The sequence below is a fragment of the Colossoma macropomum genome, unplaced genomic scaffold, assembly GCF_904425465.1.
Source record: "Colossoma macropomum unplaced genomic scaffold, Colossoma_macropomum, whole genome shotgun sequence".
Classification (NCBI taxonomy): Eukaryota; Metazoa; Chordata; class Actinopteri; order Characiformes; family Serrasalmidae; genus Colossoma; species Colossoma macropomum.
In genome coordinates this window covers 34,361,642-34,386,690 of record NW_023494798.1, presented here as the reverse complement: position 1 = coordinate 34,386,690, position 25,049 = coordinate 34,361,642, and the positions used below count along the sequence as shown (strand labels likewise).

The 25,049-nt window shown below is 41.0% G+C and overlaps 1 protein-coding gene across 1 annotated transcript in view; it reads left to right on the top strand.

The window, feature by feature from the left end:
- Window positions 1-23,732, top strand: part of LOC118817847 (WD repeat-containing protein 49-like) — a 78,009-nt gene extending 54,277 nt beyond the window's left edge. The window contains 7 exon segments of the mRNA XM_036584803.1: window positions 1,381-1,578; window positions 5,955-6,096; window positions 10,604-10,640; window positions 13,681-13,811; window positions 17,319-17,465; window positions 19,579-19,720; window positions 23,659-23,732. Coding sequence (XP_036440696.1) covers window positions 1,381-1,578; window positions 5,955-6,096; window positions 10,604-10,640; window positions 13,681-13,811; window positions 17,319-17,465; window positions 19,579-19,720; window positions 23,659-23,701 — 840 coding nt within the window. The 3' untranslated portion in view covers window positions 23,702-23,732.
- Window positions 23,733-25,049: the final 1,317 nt, after the last annotated feature.

Sequence of the window (25,049 nt, the reverse complement as noted above, 5' to 3'; positions counted from 1 at the left end):
TCGTTTTCATTTTACCGCTTTAACAACTCATGATAATTTGTGGCCTCACATTTAGCCGTTGGACGGCCCACTTGTCTGATGTAATTGCCTTACAGGCAGTCTAATGGATTGCCATGGTTTCTCTCCAGGAGGACATGGCTTTGATTCAAGCGTCTGTCTGATCCACTGTGTGTCTACTAAACCTCCACTGTTATAACCTAATTACCCCTGTGGATTTCTGCACAAATCACTTTGCCCAAAGCTTTATTTTCCCTCTGTCTTCTTCTTGCTGCAGGCAAGGTTAGAGGTCAGTCTCTATCTATCTATCTATCTATCTATCTATCTATCTATCTATCCATCTAACTATCTATCTATACACATTATTATGTTGCATATTTGTAAGATTATAGCACAAACACATCTTAGTACTTGTTTATTCAAAACACCTACCTTGTGCTTCCACTAACTGGCCACTTTATTGGAAACACCTACCTTGTGCTTCCACTAACTGGCCACTTTATTAGAAACACCTAACCTTGTGCTTCCACTCGCTGGCCACTTTATTAGAAATGCCTACCTTGTGCTTCCACTAACTGGCCACTTTATTAGAAACGCCTACCTTGTGCTTCCACTCACTGGCCACTTTATTAGAAACGCCTACCTTGTGCTTCCACTCACTGGCCACTTTATTAGAAATGCCTACCTTGTGCTTCCACTAACTGGCCACTTTATGAGAAATGCCTACCTTGTGCTTCCACTCACTGGCCACTTTATTAGAAACGCCTACCTTGTGCTTCCACTAACTGGCCACTTTATTAGAAACGCCTACCTTGTGCTTCCACTCACTGGCCACTTTATTAGAAACACCTTGTACTTCCACTAACTGGCCACTTTATTCGAAACACCTACCTTGTGCTTCCACTAACTGGCCACTTTATTAGAAACACCTACCTTGTGCTTCCACTCACTCGCCACTTTATTAGAAACACCTACCTTGTGCTTCCACTCACTGGCCACTTTATTGGAAACACCTACCTTGTGCTTCCACTAACTGGCCACTTTATTAGAAACACCTACCTTGTGCTTCCACTCACTGGCCACTTTATTAGAAACACCTACCTTGTGCTTCCACTCACTGGCCACTTTATCAGAAACACCTACCTTGTTCTTCAACTAACTGGCCACTTCCACTAACTGGCTACTTTATTAGAAACACTTACCTTGTGCTTCCATTCATTGGCCACTTTATTAGGAACACCTACCTTGTGCTTCCACTACCTGGTCACTTTATTAGAAACACACTCACATTCTACACCAGCATGGTGGAGCTACAGGAGAGGAGTTTCTGATAAAGTGGCCAGGGGAGAGTAAAGATTGTAATGGTTCCTCCTTTTCTATCAGGATTACTGCCTCCACCCCACTGAAACCGTAACCAGTCAGGCTCCAGCGCTGCTCTCCAGTCTCCGGCCTCATGTCGACTGCGTCACCCACCTTGAGACGTGTGTTCATGGTGACCAGCTCTTCCTCCTCAGCGCCTCGACGGACTGCAGCCTGGCCCTCAGCTTCTTGCCTGGACCCACCATTGGGATCTTCGGTCAGGTGGGTTTTTCCATCTCCTATGAAGTTACCATTGAGAGAATACAATACTTATTAAAGGGCCCACATCCTGCATTTTTCTTGTGCTGCATTTTCTCTGAGGTCCACTTATAATGTTTGTGTGCTTTTATGAACCAAAAATAGTCCGAATAATAATAATTCCAACCTCTCTTTATCCCTCAAATAATAACCCTGCCTTTAAGACTGATATATGTATATAAGCTCTGTTCTGATTGGCTGTCCTCATTCAGAAAGCTGTCCAAACTAAAACTCTCCTTAGAACTTCATTGTGAGTGGGCGTGGCTAAAGCGTTGTAGGCTAAATAGGTGGATATGCACTCCTGGGCAAAAAAATAAATAAAAACTAATGGGCCAAGCCCAAAACTGCAAAACATTGAGCTTTTAATGGTTTTAACAACAAATCATTGAACATGTAGATAAAGTAACTTAGTACGGGATATTTTTCCCTTCGATTTCTTTAAATGTTGTAAGTCTTGTGTATAAACTTTCAGACCTTTTACAGAAAAAAGACTCTGTATTTCCACTCAGCATTGACGGCTTCAAACAGCTAGAAAACAATTCAGAGCTAGTTTATGTTTAATGTGAGACTAAGGCCCAGTCCCATCTCACCCCTCACCCGTACCACTGAGCCCTTTGCTCTCTGTTTTGCACGTTCACGTCTAGGGGTATGGTCTCCCAGTTCTTGTTGAGATAGAGGGGTAGGGTGAAGTGTTGGGGCAACATGACCCTCCAAACAGAGGTTTTTCAGACACTTCAAACTGAGTGATATGAGAACAGCAAGATGGAGAACAAGAGACCAAAGAAACCCACAAATGTGAGAATTTTCTCTGTTAAAATTATGATAACCACTGTATTATCTTAGTTTAATATCGTTTCAGTGTATTTTGGTCGTTTTCTTCATAACAGGCATAAAAAATCGCTAATAGCATGCTAATGTCTCGGTAGCTAGCTAGCCAACTTTCCCGTTCCACCTTAAATAGTCCAGCAGTTCTGACGCCTGAAGCGCCAGAATGTAACTGCTGTTTCCATTTAAGGTGGAACGGGAAAATTCGAACAAGAAGCTGCCGAATATCTGACTTCAGCTTCGTATCACTGAAGAATTAGCGGTGGGTGATAATAAATAACTGCCCCCCTCTTTGAAGTCATATGATGCCCTAAATGTAACTAAAGCCCAGCAGTGAGGAGCTGAACTTTAACCTCCTCTGCTGTCACTGCAGACTGGCAGGGTCTCCTACAGAGCAGCGCTGGTAGCTGTTAATGAAGTGATGCTCTTTTTATTTGAGGGTCCCATTTCAGAGGGAAGATTTCAACCACTACCCTGTAACTCAGTTCCAAGGGGTTAGGGTGACACTCAAAAACAAGGGGTAAGGGTAAAAAGAAGAAATGGGATTGGGCCTAAATGTTCTCTGTAGGGCTTAAATCTGGACTCTGACCAGCCAAAACCAGCAGTGAAAACCATTATAATTTGAGTTTGGCCCTACATTTTTGAGATTAAACCAAATTAATTGGTTGAAATTAAACCAAAAAGGAAAGCAAAAAAAAGTCCTTACAGAAAAATAGTTTACAGAAATATAAAATAAAATAAATAAATATAAAAAAATAAATGTTGTCATAAATAAAGTTCTACAATATCACAGCCCTGCAGCCTCACAACATCACAGCCCCGTGGCCTCACAACATCACAGCCTCACAACATCACAGCCCCGCGGCCTCACAACATCACAGCCCCACGGCCTCACAACATCACAGCCCTGCGGCCTCACAACATCACAGCCTCACAACATCACAGCCCCGCAGCCTCACAACATCACAGCCTCACAACATCACAGCCCCGCAGCCTCACAACATCACAGCCTCACAACATCACAGCCCCGCGGCCTCACAACATCACAGCCTCACAACATCACAGCCCCATGGCCTCACAACATCACAGCCTCACAACATCACAGCCCCGCGGCCTCACAACATCACAGCCCCGCGGCCTCACAACATCACAGCCCTGCAGCCTCACAACATCACAGCCTCACAACATCACAGCCCTGCAGCCTCACAACATCACAGCCTCACAACATCACAGCCCCGCGGCCTCACAACATCACAGCCTCACAACATCACAGCCCTGCAGCCTCACAACATCAAAGCCCGGCAGCCTCGCAACACCACAGGCTCACAGCCTCAGAGCCCCAAAGCACCACAGCCTCACAGTCCCACAGAACCACAGCCTTGCAGCCTGACAGTATTACAACCAAAATGCCCTGCAATCCTGCAGCCTCACAGAATCACAGCCTCGCAGCCTCATAACGCTGTAGCCTCACAACCTTGTAGCATCACAGCCTTGCAGTGTCTCAGCCTTGCAGAGTTGCAAGGTTGCATTGGTTAGTATAATTATTCCCTGGCGCTGGAACGCGGTGACGAAACCCAATGTCAGATGGTGTTTAGAGGCAGAAAAAGTCACTACACTTTGATCAAAGATCATGGAGAAACAAGATTTTTGTCTCTTGAATGATATGACACAGTGACCTGCGCTTAATTTGACCAAAGACATGAACTAAATAAGGTCTATTTTGATTTCAGATTGACTTTAAATAATCTCTAATAGACTTTTGTGGTTATGTGGTTTCCTAACTATATGCCACACTGTTCTCTATAAACATGGACTAAAGCACATCAGCATGGCTAAAACACAGTGCTAATTGGTGGGGTACAGGCTTCCATTATTTCGTAGCTCATTAGCCTGTGCTAAAACTAAAGTGTTAAGTGTAGTTCCAGTGTAAAACACTTGGGGTAAGAAAGAAATTGTGGAAATTTTCTGAACTATCACTTTAAGTATCTTGTTTTCATGCTGCTGTCCTGCTGTATGTACAGAGGCTGTCAGACTTTTAGTCTGTATTGATCTGTGATAAAAGCGCTCGGTCTTCTTCTCTAGTGCCGGACAGCAGAGCGCTGAGAGTGACGGGGAAACTCGCTGAACAAAGCTCGTTACAGGAACACGCACATCTCAAACAGCCGTGGCCCGCATTACAGCAGCTCAAGGCTATGTTTGTAAAGTTTTGCCTCCTTTCTTGTTGTTGTTGTTGTTGTTGAAGCCTGGGGCCATGCGGATGTGCTGTAGATCAGAGCTGCATCTGCAGTGCTTTCAGCCTTTACTCTAAAACAGCAGCCACGTCCAGCTCACCACCCAGTCATCCTTCTCAACTGAGTCCTTTCAGTACATCAGATCCACTGATTCACAATTCCAGCTGAGTTAAAGATTTTGTAGCATCTCATTTAATTGCATCTATAATCACAGTTAACTTTAAAGGAACATCAAACTTTCGCTTTTTTTAAAATAAGTTTGATGTAGTATGTAAACATCGTTTACATTAAATTTACAATAAGCTGAGAAAACAGCCCATGTAGAGTTCATTGTTTTTGTGATGTCACGAAAACCAACACATTTATAAATGGCTGTTCAGATGTGCCAATGTGGCCCCGCCTCCTATGAATTATTCAGTAGCTACTATGAAATATTCAGTACCGACTTTATTAAGTTAAGACTTAATTAATTAAGAAATTGTCAGTATCTACTATAAATGATTTAGTGACTACTATACATTCAGGATTTGCTATAAATTATTTAATGACTACTGTAAATTAATTAGTAACTAGTGTAAATGTTTCAGTATTAAAAATTATTCAGTATCTGCTGCAAATTATTCTGTAACTCCTGTAAGTTATTTAATAACTCCTCTAAATTATTCAGTAATTACTATTAATGTTTCTATAAATACTATAAATGATTCAATAACTCCTATAAATGATTCAGTAGATCCTGTAAATTGTGCAATAACTCCTATAATTTATTCTATAACTCCTATATATTATTCAGTAATTACTGTAAATTATTCAGTAATTACTGTAAATTATTCAGTAACTGTTGTAAATTATTCAACAACTCTTATAAATTATTCAGTAATTACTGCAAATTATTCCATAAATCCCATAAATTATTCAGTGATTACTGTAAATTATTTGGCAGCTAATATAAATTATTCAGTAATTACTAAAATGATTTAGTAAACACTGTAAATAATTTAGTAATTACTATAAATTATTCAGTAATTACGATAAATGATTTGGTAGTTACTGTAAATTGTTCAGTAAACTCTTTGAATTTGCTCATATTTCCTTTCTGTAGACTCTGTTGTGTGTTAGTAAGTTGAAGTAGTAATATCAGATTTTACTGAACAGAATATATAAATAAAAAAACTGACTTTATTTGTGAATCAATGAATCAGTGAATCAGTAAATCAAACAAAATGGATAGTTTGAAGGAATCTGTTCATTAAACTGAAATGAATCCCCATCATTATCCACCAGGAGGCGCACTGGCACTTGGGTGGACCTGGTGTAGGCTTGCTGGAGAAAGTGAAGGAGGTGAAAAGTGAGATGAGTCGAGAGACAGAGGAGTCCAGGAAAGTCCAGCGAAAACTCTGTCTGCAATCCAGAAAGTCCAGAGATTGCAGGAACTGACCACCACACACTGGAGGAGGATGGGATTGAAGAGGAGTCTAGCACTCGGTGAGTTTGGGGGCTGTGCAGCAGTTAACCTACCTATGCTCCGCCCACAAATGTGTTCTTTCTTAGCTAATGTTGTTAGGTTGGACAAGCTTTACAGAACACTGGGAAAAATCTCTTTAAACCTCATGAGAAACTGTAGAACAGACTCAGTTTATATCACAATACCTACATTTAGAGTCAGTTATTCATTCAGCCTAATGAGAAACTGTAGAACAGACTCAGTTTATATCACAATACCTACATTTAGAGTCAGTTATTCATTCAGCCTATTGAGAAACTGTAGAACAGACTCAGTTTATATCACAATACCTACATTTAGAGTCGGTTATTCATTCAGCCTAATGAGAAACTGTAGAACAGACTCGGTTTATATCACAATACCTACATTTAGAGTCGGTTATTCATTCAGCCTAATGAGAAACTGTAGAACAGACTCGGTTTATATCACAATACCTACATTTAGAGTCGGTTATTCATTCAGCCTAATGAGAAACTGTAGAACAGACTCGGTTTATATCACAATACCTACATTTAGAGTCAGTTATTCATTCAGCCTAATGAGAAACTGTAGAACAGACTCGGTTTATATCACAATACCTACATTTAGAGCCAGTTATTCATTCAGCCTAATGAGAAACTGTAGAACAGACTCGGTTTATATCACAATACCTACATTTAGAGTCAGTTATTCATTCAGCCTAATGAGAAACTGTAGAACAGACTCGGTTTATATCACAATACCTACATTTAGAGTCAGTTATTCATTCAGCCTAATGAGAAACTGTAGAACAGACTCAGTTTATATCACAATACCTACATTTAGAGTCAGTTATTCATTCAGCCTAATGAGAAACTGTAGAACAGACTCAGTTTATATCACAATACCTACATTTAGAGTCAGTTATTCATTCAGCCTAATGAGAAACTGTAGAACAGACTCAGTTTATATCACAATACCTACATTTAGAATCAGTTATACATTTTAAAGCACTTATTTTAAATGCATGGTGACACATTTGTTGACTTATTCAAGTTTTCTGTAAAGCTTGTCGAACCCCGTACATTTGTGAGCAGAGCATGGATCAATTGGATTCAGGGCCGTTTCTTAGTTCTTAGTTAGTTCTCACACTTTATTAATCCTGCAACGAGGAAATTCACCTCCGCATTTAACCCATCTGTGCAGTGAAACACCACATACACACCAGTGAACACACACACTAGGGGGCAGTGAACACTCTTACCCAGAGAGGTGGGCCCTATCTGCCCTATCCACAGCGCCCGGGGAGCAGTTGGGAATTAGGTGCCTTTCTCAAGGGCACTTCGGCTTAGGGGATCAAGCCGGCTACTTTCTGGTCACAGGGCTGGTTCTCTAACCTCCAGCCCACAACTGGCCCTAATATATAATACAAAATAAAATAAAATAAAATGCAGACTTGCTTTGCTCTGCTTTAAGCTTTAGCTCAGCTGTAGCTGTTTTCTCGCATCTCCGGCAGGAAACTTTTCCTCAAAAGTAGAACAGTTTCTTGTAAAATCTCTCTGAACGTTTGACTTTTTACGAGGCTGAAGTTGCTTCTCATTCGTCAGTTGCTTGTGCAAATTCTCACGTTCCACCTTAAATGGTGCCTGAAGTGCCAGAATGTAACTGCTGCACCATTTAAGGTGGAACGGGAAAATTCGAACAAGAAGCTGGCGAATGAGAAACTGACTTCAGCCTCGTGACTTTTCAGTGTTTGACAGTTTCTCATTGCAGGTTAAACGTATCAGGAAACCAGCTGGAGTGATTATAAACACAAATAAGTCCATTCGTCTCTAAATGATCAATGTTCGTCTTAAATCTTTCTCTTTGCCTTTTCGTTAGCTGCTAGCTAGGCGAGATTGTCATCTGCGTTGCTATGGTGACCAGTAGTCTTCAGGGTTAAAGGGTGAATTAGCAGTTCTACATTAACTCCAGTGATTAAATTAGATTACATTCAACTTTATTGTCATTGTGCAGGGTAGAGGTACAGAGCCAATGCAATGCAGTAAGACCATTTATTGTTAATTTAGTGAGACCAGTAAGACCATTTATTGTTAAAACTGTGTTGAACGACCAGCAGAGCTATATTTTACTGTAAAGGAGGATCATTTTATTTTTACCTATAAATCTAATTCACCTGTGGAGCCACAACAGGGCAGTAAAAGGGCCGCATGCAGCTCTGCATGTTGCCGACCCCAGGTTCAAAGCCAGAAATGGTTAGTGGTGTGGGTGAATGAAACTCATTTTGATATTTTCAATGCTTTTTTTATGTCGTCCAAACTACATCCCCCTCTTTTTGTTCCTCCCGCCCCCCCCAAACCTGTAAACCAGTCAATACAGTTACACTGAAAAAGCAATCAAACAGCAATCAGCCACTTTACCCAACCTGAAAATGTTTCTGTAAAGTAAATCAGGCCTATATGAAGTACTAATGAGCCACTCTGTCCCACAGTCCCAGCCTTACATCAGCAATAATAATAATACAACATGTAGAACAGCCTGTGTCAGTAAACAAACAATAAACAACAAAACAAATAAACAGTCCAGATCTGTGTGGAGGCTCTGAGTGAGCTGCTTGTTCTCTTATTATGGAAAACTGTACTGGAGTCCCTCTGTCTGCTACGATGAACGCTCTCATCTTCTATTAATTGGAAGAACTTTGTATGTTTATTATGCAATAATAGTATTGAAAAACTATTATATAATAAAATTATTATCATAGTGATTTTCATTCTCTCTCTTATTTTTAAAATCAAAGCTTTAGTCAAATCACACATCAAATTAGTCTTTCATCAAAGTACCAATAATGTACTGATAAAAATCTCTTTTTGATGGGAAAATGAGGTGCAAATAGAAAAGTTTTTAGCTTTTCTACTTGGAGTTTTCAAACTTTTAACACACTGCTTTTCTACATAATGGTTCAATAAGTGCCTCTTATCAAAACTGTCCACTTTACCCCTTTAATCTCTCTCTCTCTTCGTCTCTGTGCATTTCTCTTGATCTGTTTCTTATTCTCTCTTCTGACGCTTTCTCTCTTATTTCTCTCTCTCTGTTTTCTCTCTCTCCATTTCTCTCTCTTATTTTTCTCTCCTCTCTTCTCTTTTTTACTTTTTTCTCTTTCTTCCCTCATCTCTTTCTCTTCTCTCACTTTCTCTCTCTCTCTCTCTCTCTCTCTCCTTCTCTCTCTGTGTTCACATGACATTCATGTTCGGTGTTCCAATTAATATTGTTGAGTTATTAAAGTTAATAAACACATTCTGATGAAAATATTTGCCCATCCGCTAATAATAATACTCACTAATTCACACCAGCTTTCTCATTTGCAAAACTACAGTGTATTCGAGTTACATCTGGAATATATTGACAACATACAGCCATATCCGTCTATATTGCCATATACAAAAAGTGAAATACATCACAATATATTTAATATATATTCTGTTTACCCTTTGGAAAATTACAATTCATTATCTATATAAAAATATATCGAAAATAAGACAAAATGGCCCAAAATTGCCTTTTTTTTGCCCTTGCATCTGTAATTTTTTCTGGAAGCAACTTTATGACTACTTCTATTTGAAGAAATTGGGTTGATGTACAGATATAAACTCATTTCATAATCATCTCTAACAGTTCTGTTAATCTTAGCAGGCAGTGCGGTCGGCCAAGATGCTGATCATAGAAGATTCAGTCTGAAGTGTGCGTGCATAATCCCATTTTTCCCCAGCTTGGTCTAAAATAGCCTGTCCGTGTTTGTTTTTTTGGGAATTTTGCCCAACCTTCTGCCCATATTTACTAAAGCGATGAGAAATGAGAAGCATCTTGAACTTTTATTTTGAAATTTCAGGCTGGTGTTGATATTGTGATTAACTCTCCATGTCTTAATCTGTTCCAAATGATAATAAAAGCCTCTTAAATACGGTTAGGAAAAGTTCAGCCAAAGAACAGTGCGTGTTGATTTGGCCATACAGTTAGCACCATGCTAACTGGTTATTTGTTTGTTGCTTTAGCCTCATAGTTCCAGAGCAAAGGTAACCAAGCCTGTCTTTGCTGATGGACTATATTTGGGGTATGAGGAGGGAAGCTGGGAAAATTTTATTCTTTACCATACTATCGCTTTAAAGTCAGCAGGCCTGTTGCTGTTGTGTTGGAGAGTTTAGTATCTCAGGGTTAGACTGCGCTGCTGTAATGCGGGAATGTAATCTTCTCCTGATAAATGCCTTCATTAAAGCCGGCTGTGTGGCCGTGTGAAGAATAGCTGCACTTTGGCTAAACTCTCCGATGAAAAGCTGCCACGTTCTTTAATAAAGGACCCAAAGCTTAACTCAGCATCTAAAATTACTGCCCGATATTCATTACTTCACCTTCATAAGTTCACCCAGGTTTTAAAGTATTACTTTCTTCCCTTCTTACTTTGTTCCTTGATCCAAAGGCCTGGAGGAGAGAGTGTCCAAACACTTTTATATCACGTACATTTACAGTCTTGTTTTGCAGAAAAAAGGACCCATTACATTTTTGCCTTGTTTTATGATATTTTGAAAAGAAATCAGAAGCGCAGGCTGCTGATAGAGAATGTAAATGTAATTGTGTAACTTTTGTAATAATGTAAACACCTTAGCAACCATGGTGGATTCCACAGCAGCTGCTTAGCAAGACTTGAGCAACCACCTGGGATATCAATGCAAAAACAAACACCTTAGATACCATAACAATGGCAGAGGAACACTTTAGCAACCACTTTGGTTACCATAGCAACTGCCTAGCAACATCTTAGCAACTACCTGGGGTATCATAGCAACGGCCTTTCAGCAACAGCCGGGGATACCATAGCAACTGCCTAGCAACACCTTAGCAACTACCTTGGATACTGTTGCATTGGCTTAGCAACTCTTTAACAACCACTTTAGATACCCTAGCAACTGGCTAGCAACACCTTAGCAACTACCTTGGATACTGTTGCATTGGCTTAGCAACTCTTTAGCAACCACTTTAGATACTCTAGCAACTGGCTAGCAACATCTTAGCAACTATCTGGGGTATCATAGCAGTGGCCTTTCAGCAACTGCCGGGGATACCATAGCAACTGGCTAGCAAAATCTTAACAACTACCTGGGATACCTTAGCAATGGCCTAGCAACACCTTAACAACCTACAAGGATGTCATAGCAAAGGCCTAGCAAGACCTCTGCAACCACCAGAAATTTCATAGCAACTGCCTAGCAACACCTTAGCAACCACCTGGGAGACCATAGCAATGACTTAGCTACAGCTTAGCAACTACTTGGGATAGCATAGCAATGGCCTAGCAACACTTTAGAAACCACTTTGGATACCACAGCAACTGCCTAGCAATACTTTAGCGGCTACCTGGGATGTCATAGCAAAGGCCTAGCAAGACCTCCGCAACCACCAGAGATTGCATAGCAACTGCCTAGCAACCACCTGGGAGACCATAGCAATGGCTTAGCTACAGCTTAGAACTACTTGGGATACCATAGCAATGGCCTAACAACACTTTAGCAACCACTTTGGATACCTTAGCAACTGCCTAGCAATACTTTAGCAGCTACCTGGGATGTCACAGCAACGGCCTGGCAAGACCTTCGCAACCACAGAGATTACATAGCAACTGCCTAGCAACACCTTAGCAACCACCTGGAAGACCATAGCAATGGTTTGGCTACACCTAAGCAACTACTTGGGATACCGTAGCAATGGCCTAGCAGCACCTTAGCAACCTACAAGGATGTCATAGCAAAGGCCTAGCAAGACTTCAGCTACCACCTGGGAGACCATAGCAATGGCTTAGCTACACCTTAGCAACCACCTGGGATTTCATAGCAATGGCCCAACAACATCTTAGCAACCACCAGGGATCACATAGCAACAGCCTAGCATCCACTTGGGAGACCATAGCAATGGCTTAGCTACACCTTAGCAACCACTCTGATCTTAGTCTGCTCACTCTGATCTCTCTTCTTCTGGACAAACTTTATGCAGATGAGCTGAGCTTATTGATGTGTTGCACAGTAATCAACTGTCCCACCCAGAGTCAAGCTACATGCTGAGGTTCAGTCTTCAATTGCACACCAAGCTGGAGAGACAATGATTGAAAAATAGCATTCAAAATTGTGGGACACTATTACAGTAGTTTTAATGATTAGTTAGTTAAATAGTTATAAAGCTAAAAAACTACATTAGGCCACTTTAGGGCTGTGAAATCGTCCACAACTCTGCCCACACTTTTACTCTGGACACCTCAACCTGCTTGTGTTTTAGCGACTCATCACCAAAATGGGGAATATCACCATTCGGCTCAATGTCATGAAAATACAGCAATGACTTAAATATTGCATACTGAAGTGGAAACGTGTTCTGTGGAGTGACGAATCAGCTTCTCTATCTGTCAGTCTGATGGACGAGTCTGGGTTTGGCGAATGCCAGGAGAACGTTACCTGCCTGACTGCACTGTGCCAGCTGTAGAGTTTGGTGGAGGAGGGATGATGATATGGGGCTGTTTTTCAGGGGTTGGTCTAGAACCCTTAGTTCCAGTGAAGGGAAATCTTAATGCTTCAGCAGAACAAGACATTTTGGACATTTGTATCTAACTTTGTGGGAACAGTTTGGGGAAGAACCTCTTCTGTTCCAGCATGGCTGAGCCTCAAAGCAAGGTCCATAAAGGCATCACTGGGTGAGTTTGGTGTGGAAGAACCTCACAGAGCCCTGACCTCAACCAATTCCCACAGACTCTCTCCAACATCTGTAGAAAGCTTCCCAGAAGAGTGGAAGCTGTTAGAGCTGCAAAGGGGGACCAACTCCATATTAATGCCTATGGATTTAGAATGGGAGTCAGGCTCCTGTAGGTGTGATGTGTAGGTGTCCCAATACGTTTGTCTATAAAGTGTATAAATAGGTCATACCTTTTGCACAGGTCACATTTTATGCATTATTTTGTTTATCAATATGTTAAATAAACATTTAAATTGTGCATTAAAATGTGCAGAAGTTTGTTCTTTGTAGAGGATGTTTTCGATTACTTTCACTTAACCCTTCAATTACCAGCGCTATTTGACCAGGGGCGTCCAAACTTGGCATATGACTGTATTCATGATAAAGAATATTGCATTTTGTAGATGAAGAATGTAAAACTGTCCTGATTTAATATTCAGCTACACAAATGGCATATTTTAGACTGATAGATGTGCTTTATTGAGCTAGAAAGCAGTAGGAAATTTCAATAGAAAGACAAACATGAACGACTCTTAAAGAGAAATATGCAAAAATATCCAAAAAACAACAGACACAGACAAACGATGCAGGAGGTGCTGAGGCTGGCAGCTGCTCAAGGCATGACCAGAATAAACTATCAATCATAATCGTTAGATAATTGAGTTAAAATTTGCAATATTTCAAATTAAAATTAAAACCCTGCAAATTTCAGTGAATTAGTCCTCCATCTGCGTGTGTTTATCAGCTGCAGACCTCACTGACCTGTTTCCTGTCTCCTAGGCAACCCCACATCCTCGGTGACAGTGTTGGCGAGCAAGGGCAGGACTCCGAGGACGGGCGTGGCGTAGGCCTGCAGCTGAGTGACAGCAAGCGGCGTCCGTATGTGAACGGTGTGCAGAACAGCTCTGTCGGTCAGTTCAACTCTTAGCTCTGTTTCAGTGCCTTTAAGGTGATAATTCGTTAAAAATATACAGTTTTATCTCTCTTACCCAAGATATAGTTCATCAGTCGAGGCATGTTTGGTGTGCAGGATTTGCTTCCTTTGTTTATGTGGTTTCTGACACTGTATCATACACTGTTATCTACAGAAATGCAAATCAAATTCATGCTACTGGTTGGCTGTGACTGTTTTAGCCAGTGGTGGACGAAGTACACAAACCACGTACTTGAGTTAAAGTAGAGCTACCCAAGGTAAAATATTACTCCAGTAAAAGTAGAAGTTCCTCCCTTTAGACCTCCACTTGAGTAAAAGTCCTAAAGTATTTGCCCTCAAATGTGCTTAAGCATCAAAAGTAAAAGTACTAAAAGATTAATTATGGCTCTGATGTCCTATTATCATTTTTGTAACAAGACTCGCTTCATTAACTCAGTTTTAGGTGAAAATACTCCAGTGTCCCTCTTGGTAAACCAGTCTTTTAATAGAAGGTCATTAATTAGTGACGCTGATGGCAAACAGTTTCCATTAGGTAGAACCGAGTGGCTCTCAAATAACCTTTTGCGAACAAGTGAAGTTTCAGTTTGAGATTTATTTGCAACTTAGTTTAAAAAAAAATTAGTTTAAATTTAAACAAGTTTAAATTTATTGTGGTCTATTTACACAAAGTTAGGTTAGAGTCAGGAGTTTCTTCCATCATTTATGTTGAATAGACTCTCCCAAACTTTTACACTGCTGCACTGATGTTGAACCGTGTGCTGCACTGGGTCGGTATGACCAACAGGTCAAAACAAAAGTGACCGCTGTGCCCTGATTGGTGTTCTTGCTTCACACTTCTTTCGTTTTGACGTTACGTTTTTATTCACACATAAACCAAAAGGAACAACAGATTTCTCATAATGTAGTGGAGTAAAAAGTGAGATATTTGACTTTGAAATGTAGTGGAGTGAAAGTAAAAAGTTGCCCAAAATGGAAAAACGTCAGTAGAGTACAGATACACAAAAAACTACTTAAGTACAGAAACGAATTACATTTACTTCTTTACTGTCCACCACTGTTTTTAGCTTTGTGATATATTTTATTCCATGTTTGTAGATAACAGTGAGTCATATAGTGTCAGAAACCACATAATCAAGTCTATTACAGATACTGCATAACTCCACACAGCCCATATTGAGCCATAACTATTAAGGCTAAAGCGTGTCGACATGTGGCGGCACTCCATGACTCCAGAGCACTGTTCAGTTCCTCAGCGCGCCACTCAGCATTTAGCCATAACTACATTAAATTAAAGCCATATTGAGACCACAGTGGATCACATGTGGCTTGAAATTGTACACAGAGGAAGGCAGCCAGTCTTTTAGATGAACAGACAGGTGCTAATGGTGAGTTACTCAGCTAGCCTAGCCTGTGTATAGATAGTAAATCAATAACAAGCATGATAAATGATACTGAGCAACTTATTTCGCTCAATGTGTACAAGTAGGGTATAAAAATGAAAATAAACCTGCTATTATCGGCTCTGTCTGTATTTTAAAGCAGTGTTACGTGACTCATCGCCTCCAGTGTGCAGTGGCCTTTAGAGCACGAGTCAGGCTCCAGGCCTCATGGGCCAGAACACTGCAGACTTCAGCACACTGCCTCATTTAACACACCTGATTCAGCTTTCCAGCTAATTAGCGAGAACTTCATCAACTGAATTCAGAGCATTAGATGAGGATAAGCACTGATCTCCGCAGCACTTTGGCCTGAAAGGTCCCCAGTTTGACATGCCTGCTTTAGAGGTAGGCCTTCAGTTCAGGCCATGTGCTGATAGTCTTGAGGGATTTCTAGTAGTATTTATAATTATATAGTATATATAGTAGTTTATATAGTTGAAGCTTGTAAAACACATTACATGTTTTATTTGAAGCTTGTAACAGACATTAACAGATATCTGAGCTTGTATTTATCGGTTTTACAGTAGTTTTACAGTAAAGTTTCAGTGGAGAGTCCTGGCATAGAGCTGCCGCCCCTGTTTTGCATTCCTAACAACTAGCTAACCCAAACTAACCCAAACCTGCTTACACTGCGACTCGTATACAGCCAGTAATGTGTCTAGAGATACTAGAAAGTCTAGTGTGATATTTTTTTTCTCTTGAAATTGCAGTTTTTTTGTGCAGATTTTTTTTTTGCAATTAAATGTTTATGTTAATTTATATGATTCTCGCTACTCTACATAAAAAAGAAAATATAGCATATTCCAGATCGAGTGAACTAAGTATGGAGTCTTCTCAAGTCCCTCCACCAACAAACATGATGATGACCGTTAAGTAAAGCATTTCTAATATATGAGTGACTTCAGATTTGCAGTGATTTGGGTACTTTTTTATGAAAATGTTTTCATTAAACATTTTTAGTGCAAAAACAGACAAACAAACAGACAGACATACACAAAGACGCACAATTGATTAAAATAAATAAGATGTTCGTTCACTGGAGCCGGTGGTTCCACCTTAAGTGGTGCCTGAGCCACCAGAATTTAACTGCTGCACCATTTAAGGTGGAACGGGAAAATTCGAATGAGAAACTGACTTCGGCCTCGCGACTTTTTAGTGTTCGACAGTTCCTCGTGCAGATTAGCGTATTAGGAAACCAGCTGAGTGCTTATAAATGCAAATAAGAAAATGTCTACAGTGGCGCTGTGGACCCTGACGACCCGGCACGCCCCCTGCTGGGATATGTGCGTGTTTAGCTTTTTGCCTTTTTAACTAATCTACTGTTACGGAGCTGTTTCAACGTCTCCAGCTAACATGGCTAATCTAGAGTTTTGGTTATGTTTATTTTCACCTCCATCGATTTATCACTCTGTAGATGTTAACTTGGCTGATATTACTGTACTCTACTAGCTGTAAAGGAGTTTCACATGAGTCATTTACATCCCTTATTTAGTTTGGACTCATTGTGGTGTTTGGTTCTCCAACAGTTCTGGATACATTCTCGAATTTCTATCTTGGCAAATATGACAAAGATAAAGTGACTCACCTTTCTGTGGTGGCTGAAGTGATACGAGCGCCTGTATGTCTGAAGTTACTAACTGTGGAACAGTGGAACTTGTTTTACCAGCGTTTACACACTTCCGTTGCTTGTGAAAAGGACCTATTGTAAGATTTTAACCCTGTTGTTTCCAACTGAATCTTAATAACAAAACGACAGTATTATTAAAATACTTTATGTATATTTTTAGTTCCAAGAAATCATTAGACTTTATCTGAAGGATTAGAAGGCTTGGAAGTTTCCCCACTGTACCAGGTTTGAGACAAGTGTATGGTTTAGGCATACAGTTAGCACCATGCTAATTGGTGGGGTAAGCTTCCAATTAGCCTCATCGCTCTACAACTAAAGAAATAAACACCAAGCTTGTCTTGACTGACTGACTACATTTGGGGTAAGAGTGGAAATCTGTTGTGTTAAGCATAGTTATTGTTCCTGTCTCTGATTTTAGGTACATTCAGTGAGCTCAGACTGGAGGAGCTGGACACGGTTGGTGAACTGACCAAGCCTGACTTTGTCATCAATCCTCATTTATATTTCGGAATGATGTGGGAATCCTCCACCCCGACTCCGCCTCCACCTCCGGAAACCAGAGAAAGTAAGAAAATACTTTTCATTCAATCTTTGAGGTGTAATCAGAGAGATTCAGAGAGGTTTGGTGTGAAATGGTTCAGATGTCTTTACAGTGGTGGTGATAGGAACCAGGGGTCACCATGACTACAACACAAATATGGACATTTTATTTACTATCCAGAACCACCAGTGAACCTACACGAGTCTTCTGCGCTTATATGGGATGTTGATGATGGAAAATAGTGATAAATACAAAGAAAAAAAAGTCTCATAACGCCCTGCATGTGCCTCTCCACCATAAATGTATTTTTAAAACTATGTTTTAGAACTAAATCTTTTCAAAACTATCATAAAACAGTGTCTCAGTCATCAGGCAGGGAATTCATAACCATTTCATGTAGTAACTTTCTGTGAGGGAGCTTTTAGAGGTGGACGTCTGGTTCCTATCACCACCACTGTGAACAGTTCTGACTCGGTAAGTTTCTCTAGAACAGAGCGTTCCACCCCAAACCACTCTGAACCGCTCTGTTTACAGCATTACGGCCAAATTATGAAAAAAAAAATGAAAAATTGGTGGATTGAATTCGAAGTTTATATCAGTTGCCGTGATGAGCTTATGTAGGCGCCATGAAGCCTTATGAACGCTTAATAGTTAAATGCAAGAATAAAGCATGAAATATAGGGGAAATGTAGAAAATAGCAGGGTGTAGCCATGCACAATCAAACAAGGGGCATTTACTTATTTAATAAGCTGAAATTTTAAGACAATGAAATTTGATTTGTTTGAGTGCTGTCATTGTATAGTGGCCAGTCAAAAAGATGTAACCGACATTTAAAAGTGGGATTCTGGGGCTTCTGGGGCTTCTGAGTGGTGCAGCCGTCTAAGCGATGGCCCAGTCATCAGGAGAGCGAAAGTTTGATCCCTGGTAACGCTACAGCCGTCCGTGGCTGGGAATCCAAGAGTGGGTGGGTAGGATGGCCCCCTGTCTCCCCCATCACTCAGCAAGATGCTAGTCAGTGCAGGTGTCTGTTAGCTGACGCAACAGAACTGGTGGTTAGTGCTCTCCTCTAAGCATGTTCAGCTGCCCAATGATGTTGTGTTAGCGGCAGTTCGAAAAGATGTGGTGGTGCTTCACAGGACTCCTACTGCTGGTAGTATTTCGTGCATCCAATTCCACTAGTGGGGAAGAGTAACAAATGAAGAGAGAGACTCTGTCCCATAGAGTATGATATTTTCTACCCCTTCGAAGACATAAACAAATGTAAAAAACATTGTCTTAGTTAGTTTTCTATGAATTATTTACCTACAGTGGTACTTATTATGCTGTTTACTACAAAGGCTGAAATGCATTGTGTAAAAATGTCAAAGCAAAAAATTTAACATTGCTTCAATGTATCGAGTCACCACAGGTAAGACATAAAAACTTACTGCCGTGTTAGCGGCAATGCGAAAAGATGTGGTGGTGCTTCACAGGTCTCCTAGTGCTGGTGGTATCACGTGCGTCCAATTCCACTAGTGAGTGGAATTGGATATTAGTAAATTGGGAAGAAAATTGGGGGAAAAAAAAAGAGATTCTGTCCCATAGAGTATGATATTTTCTACCCATTCGAAGCCATAAACAAATGTAAAAAACATTGTCATATTTTTTTTTCTGCAAATTACTGATTATTGCTGATTATTACTCGGTTATGTCGTCTTCATTGGACAAGCATGCCTGTGGCGAGCGGACGCATGCTTTACAGTGAAGAGTGCAGTTTTGGTTGTGTGTATGTAATTCCATTGGAACCTAGACCCTTTAATATATTGTATTTTCACCTTTGTGTTGTTTAAGTCTTCGGGCACTCTTTTTATTTTGATGGTCCCCTGTAGATGAAGGACTAGGGTTAGGTTTAGGAGTAGGTGTAGGTTTTCTGTTGAAGATTAGGTTTAACAGAATCTATATCAGCTTCACGCTCAGTTGTATTTAATAAATATTTAGTTGAATGTTAGTTAAAGAAACACAGCATCTACAAACATCTACAGTCAAGATATAAAGCAAGATAAAGTCAATAAAATCATGTTTTAATATATTGGTCGTGCAGATATGTTGGTTATTATCAGATCTGGGCGTTATGAAAGCTTTTTCTTTCTCTAGCAGGTTTGAAAGCCGCGTTTGATGAGAAGACTCTATTTCCTAAAGAAGTGTTGGAGCAGGTGGACAGGCCTCCGGGAGCTCAGCGTCATGCACAGAGAGTCAGCATGATGAGGAATTATGGGAGGTTCATCAGCAGGAGTCTGGGGTGAGTGTCTGTTGGGACCTGACTGATATATAGTCTGGCCGATATAATCAGATGACAGAGATTTGACATGATTTCATGAGAAAAGTGCTAAATAAATAAAATAATACATATTATTATCGTTGTTATCAGGGGCAGTCATGGGCTGGAGGTTAGGGAACCAGCCTTGTGACCAGAAGGTTGCCGGTTTGATCCCTGACTAAATTTGATACATGACTAAAGTGCCCTTGAGCAAGACACCTAACACCAACTGGTGGATAGGGTTGCCCACCACTCTGGGCAAGTGTACTCGCTGCCCCCTAATGTGTGTGTTCACTAGTGTGTATGTGGTGTTTCACTGCATGGATGGGTTAAATGCGGAGGTGAAATGTGTCCGTTGTGGGATTAATAAAGGTCATTTAATTTAAATTATTTTTGGTGTTGATAGAAATCCTGCTGATAAAGCTCTGAAAGTGTCTCTTTATATTGTTACATATATGTTATCATCACAGTGGGGGCAAAAACTTGTATCTTTTTTGAAAGTACCATTTTATCGGCTCCACTTACTATATAGGTGCACTTTGTAGTTCTACAGTTACAGACTGTAGTCCATCTGTTTCTCTAATACTTTGTTAGCCCCCTTTTACCCTGTTCTTCAGTGGTCAGGACCCCCACGGACCCTCACAGAGCAGGTACTATTTGGGTGGTGGGTCATTCTCAGCACTGCAGTAACACTGACGTGGTGGTGGTGTGTTAGTGTGTGTTGCGCTGGTCTGAGTGGATCAGACACAGCAGTGCTGCTGGAGTTTTTAAACTCCTCAGTGTCACACAGTCTTTAAAAACCCCAGCAGCACTGCTGTGTCTGATCCATTCATCAAGCAAATCAATCAAGTAAATCAATTAAAACAGTTGCAGGCTGAGTGGAGGTGCTTAAATTCCATCAGCAGCACTGATTTAATCTGATGAAGGATTAATTAGACAATCTTTCGAATAGTAACTGTAAATACCGGACTTTCTCAAGGAGAGATCTGAAAATGCTTAAACTAGATCACACAGAACAGTCACAAAGGATTATTTATCTCTTTATTTTGTTTGCATTTATTTTTTTATTTATGTTTTCTCGAACAAATCAGTTTGTACTGTCCAGACCTGTCCAGAGATGGCTCTACATGGCTTAATGTTTGCACAGAACTGTATTTCGGCCATTACTATTGATTTTCTGAAGCTTAATCTGTTTTCATATCAGTCAGAGTGTTTATGTGTGTGGTTTTGTTCCTTTTTTCTCATCTGTCTTCCATTCATTCCTTACTGGAAGCACATTTTTGTTCTTTCTCTCCCGCACGGCCTCCTGGGTAATCTCTCTTTTCATTTCACTGAATGCTGGCTGTGACTGTGTGCAGGTAATTTCAGAGATAGGAGTGAGTGAACAACAGGCTTAGGGTCACTTCCATTTCCATTCACTTCCTAAGGGAGCCGTAATGTTTTATGAGGTGTAATTCTGCTTAGGAACACGTGAGTGGAATTGTCCACTTGGATCCTGAATCGGATCAACTGTAATGGAATTGACCCACAAACCTGCCAAACAAAGAGTTAAACGTTCAGTTCCAGGGAGACGTTCCACCAACAGAGGAGCGTTTATGGTCTCACCATACATTTTCTAAGAATATATACAAAGTTCTTTTTTTAAAATAAAAATCTTATGCACTTCATGTCAAAATGTCCTGTTGATCTCATCATCATCATCATCATCATCATCATCACTTTTATTTATATAACGCCTTTCCCATGCTCAAGGACGCTTTACATTCAGAAAGTAACAAAATACATGTAACCCTGCTCAAAAATCAGCCAGGAGTTTTGTTCCATTAAATAGTTCCTAGAATTTTGGTTTAATATTGATGAACCACGTTATATTCTCTATCTTTATTTCTTTTCCCTTCTTTTAATTTGGTTTCAGTTTGTGACTTAAACTCTCTGCGAGTGGCTTTGCACTACAGATGAGAGCGAGAAAGTTCCACGTTGATTCTGTGGCCAACGGAACCACCGTGCAAATATTACAGTCGTGTTATCGGCTCAATATCATGTAAATAACTGTCATACAAGGAAAGTGATGGTAATGTTGTGTGATTACTTGTACTTATACCAGTTTAGCTAACCAGTTTGACAGTCATTGAACTGCCCGCTAGCCTAGCTCAGACTAGCAGCCAGCCTCTTTGCTAATACTGGACTTTTTGGTTAGCTCAACCAGGCCTTCTCCTGTCCAGCCCCTCGCTCAGCCATCACCAGTTAGCAGTTTGGGTGACTGGAAAGCCCAAACTTCCACTGGCACCGTGGGAGTCTGTACCGTTAGCCACCTCAGCCAGCTGGCCTAGCCACTCCTTTGAGTTCGCCTTAGCTTGAGGATTGTTTACTACCAACATTTGAGAAGAATAGCACTGTCTTAAAACTGCCTGATTTTCAAGCTATACATCTGTGTTTAAACTCTTATAAGAGCTGGTTTGTGAATTAGTAAGATGTTACTGAGCCGTACAGATTCTATGTGAATTTACCCTTTCATTTTCTTGAGAGTGTTTATATTTTCTTTTTGGGGTGTATTAAAGCTAACACCTATATAAATCCTACATTTGAGTATTCTAAGTGCTGGGTATTTCATCAGGGGTGGGTACTAACATAGTTCCTGTCCAGCAAATTAATTGAAAGCACCACCAATGCATAGTTCTTGCAGTCATTATACTGGGATCCCTCCCTAAATTAGCAGTAAATTAATTCAGAGCAACTAAACCACAATTACGGAACCCAGAGCACCCTAACGGGACATTTTGCCAAGTTCATATATTTACCATGACCCAGTGTAGGGGCGCTACATACATAATCAGCAATACATAACACAGAACACACACACACACTCCACAGTTCCTACAGCTAGGGGGGGTTTTATTGACCGTGGTATAGAGTCACCTAGCTAGCCTGGAAAGAGTCCTTAGTAGCAGGGAAAGTCTCACACCGCAACTCTAGTGCATCACACAGGAGGCCGGCCCGGGAAGCCTCAAAGGCCGAAAATGTCCGAACACGACCAGTCCGGCCAGCTCTATAACTGCAGTGCAGCGTCGTCCAAGTGGCCGGCCCAGGCAGCCACATAGCTGCGATGTAGCGTCGCATTGGCAGCCGGCCCGAGAGGCCTCATAGCTGCAGTGCAGCGTCATCCAAGTGGCCGGCCCAGGTAGCCACATAGCTGCGATGTAGCGTCGCATCGGCAGTCGGCCCGAGAGGCCTCATAGCTGCAGCGTAGAGCTGCTAAGCAGCCGAACCCTACCAGTCCAGGCAGCCCCACAGCTGCTGTGCAGTCTCAACCAGGCTGCGATGCCACGTCGATCAGGTCCCCAGTCCAGAGAGCCTCGTAGCCACAATACAGCGTCTCTCAAGCGGCCGGTCCAGGCTGCATCATAGCTGTGATGTAACGTCACCCAAACAGGCCGCTGTCTCAGTGGACATGATGGTAAACTCCTCAGCCAGGAGGGAAACGTCAAAACATACACACAAAGATTTCAAAACAAACAAAAAAACGATGTAAAGCGGCAGCCATATCGCGCCAGCTTACTTACAGCAGAGCGCACACACACACACACACACACACACACACACACACACACACACACACAGCTTGTTTACACTTATTAAAAGTTTAATACAAATTGCAGAAGTAAATACTTTAATCCTTTTGAAACAATGTTCTGTGTTTTTTGTACAAATCAGAGAGGATCACGAGCTTCACTCGTACCCTTTCAACAACACACGCACTGAATATATTGTTGTCAAGGTCAAAGATCAACTGCAGCGATCACAAATGAGTCTTTTCAGCACCGTCCAGCATTTCAGTGAGAGGAAGCAGTAATGAATGGTGGTCCGGGTGAACCGACTGACCTTGTAAATAAACTTTTTTTTCTTCTTTTTCTCTTTCACAGAAAACCCAAGGCCAGCACCTCTGGAGTATTCAAAGCCAAGTGAAGCTTCTCTCACCTTTCTGGATGTTTACAAAGATATTATCATCATTATTATTTTCTAATAAACGCAGGATTAATCAGTTGTTTTGTTCCTGTGTACATGTTTACTTCATTGTTGATGTTGCGGATGTGTGTCTGTATGTGTGTGTATGACTGCGAACCTACAGGACCCACTAAACACTCCTGACTTTGTGAGGTGCTTTTTATAAAACTCTTCACTATTTAAGTCCCCCTCTTTGTTTCTACACTCACTGTCCATTTTATCAGCTCCACTTACTGTATAGGTGCACTTTGTAGTTCTACAGTTACAGACTGTAGTCCATCTGTTTCTCTGATACTTTGTTAGCCCCCTTTTACCCTGTTCTTCAGTGGTCAGGACCCCCATGGACCCTCGCAGAGCAGGTACTATTTGGGTGGTGGATCATTCTCAGCACTGCAGTAACACTGACGTGGTGGTGGTGTGTTAGTGTGTGTTGTGCTGGTCTGAGTGGATCAGACACAGCAGTGCTGCTGCAGTTTTTAAACACTGTGTCCACTCACTGTCCACTCTATTAGACACTCCTATCTTGTCGGTCCACCTTGTAGATGTAAAGTCAGAGACGATAGCTCATCTGCTGCTGCACAGTTTGTGTTGTGTCCTCTAGTCCTTCATCAGTGGTCACAGGACGCTGAGACAATGAGTTTAGAAACAAGGTGTACTTAAGGATGAAGCTGGTCAGTGTGTGTGTGTGTGTGTGTGTGTGTGTGTGTGTATATATATATATATATATATGCGTAGTTACATATGCAATTTTAGAAAAGATGGTTCTTCAAGGGTTGTTTAGTAAAGGAAATGCTTCTGTATACAACCATGAACATTCAAAAAACCCTTTGCATGATTAAGGTGGTGAAAGGGTTCTTCAGATCGATGGAGAATGTGCTGTAAATGGTTCTATATAACACCAAAAAGGGTTCTTCAGTGGTGTCAGGCTTGACATTGTAAGAATAGAAGAACACTTTTTGGTGCTATCTAGAATCCTTTTCAAAAAGGTTCTATATAGAACCATATACAGCACATTCTCCATCAATCTGAAGATGAAGATAAAGGTATTGTCCTGATGTGGACGGTTTTGTGTGAAAGTGTGAAAACAGACCTGTATTGTTTACTGTCAGGCCAATCCAAGCAGCTGCTGCAGTTTCTGTTCCTGAACAGTTTGGCCTTGAGTCCTGTTGGACCATGAAAGCGTACAAACTCCTTAAACCTCCCCTGTGTCTGACCGTGAGACAAGGACGCTTCTCTTTTGTCCCCTAACTGCAGAAAGGCTGCACTGAGGCAGTTCTGCACTGTTTCGGCGTTACACACATCCGCTGTA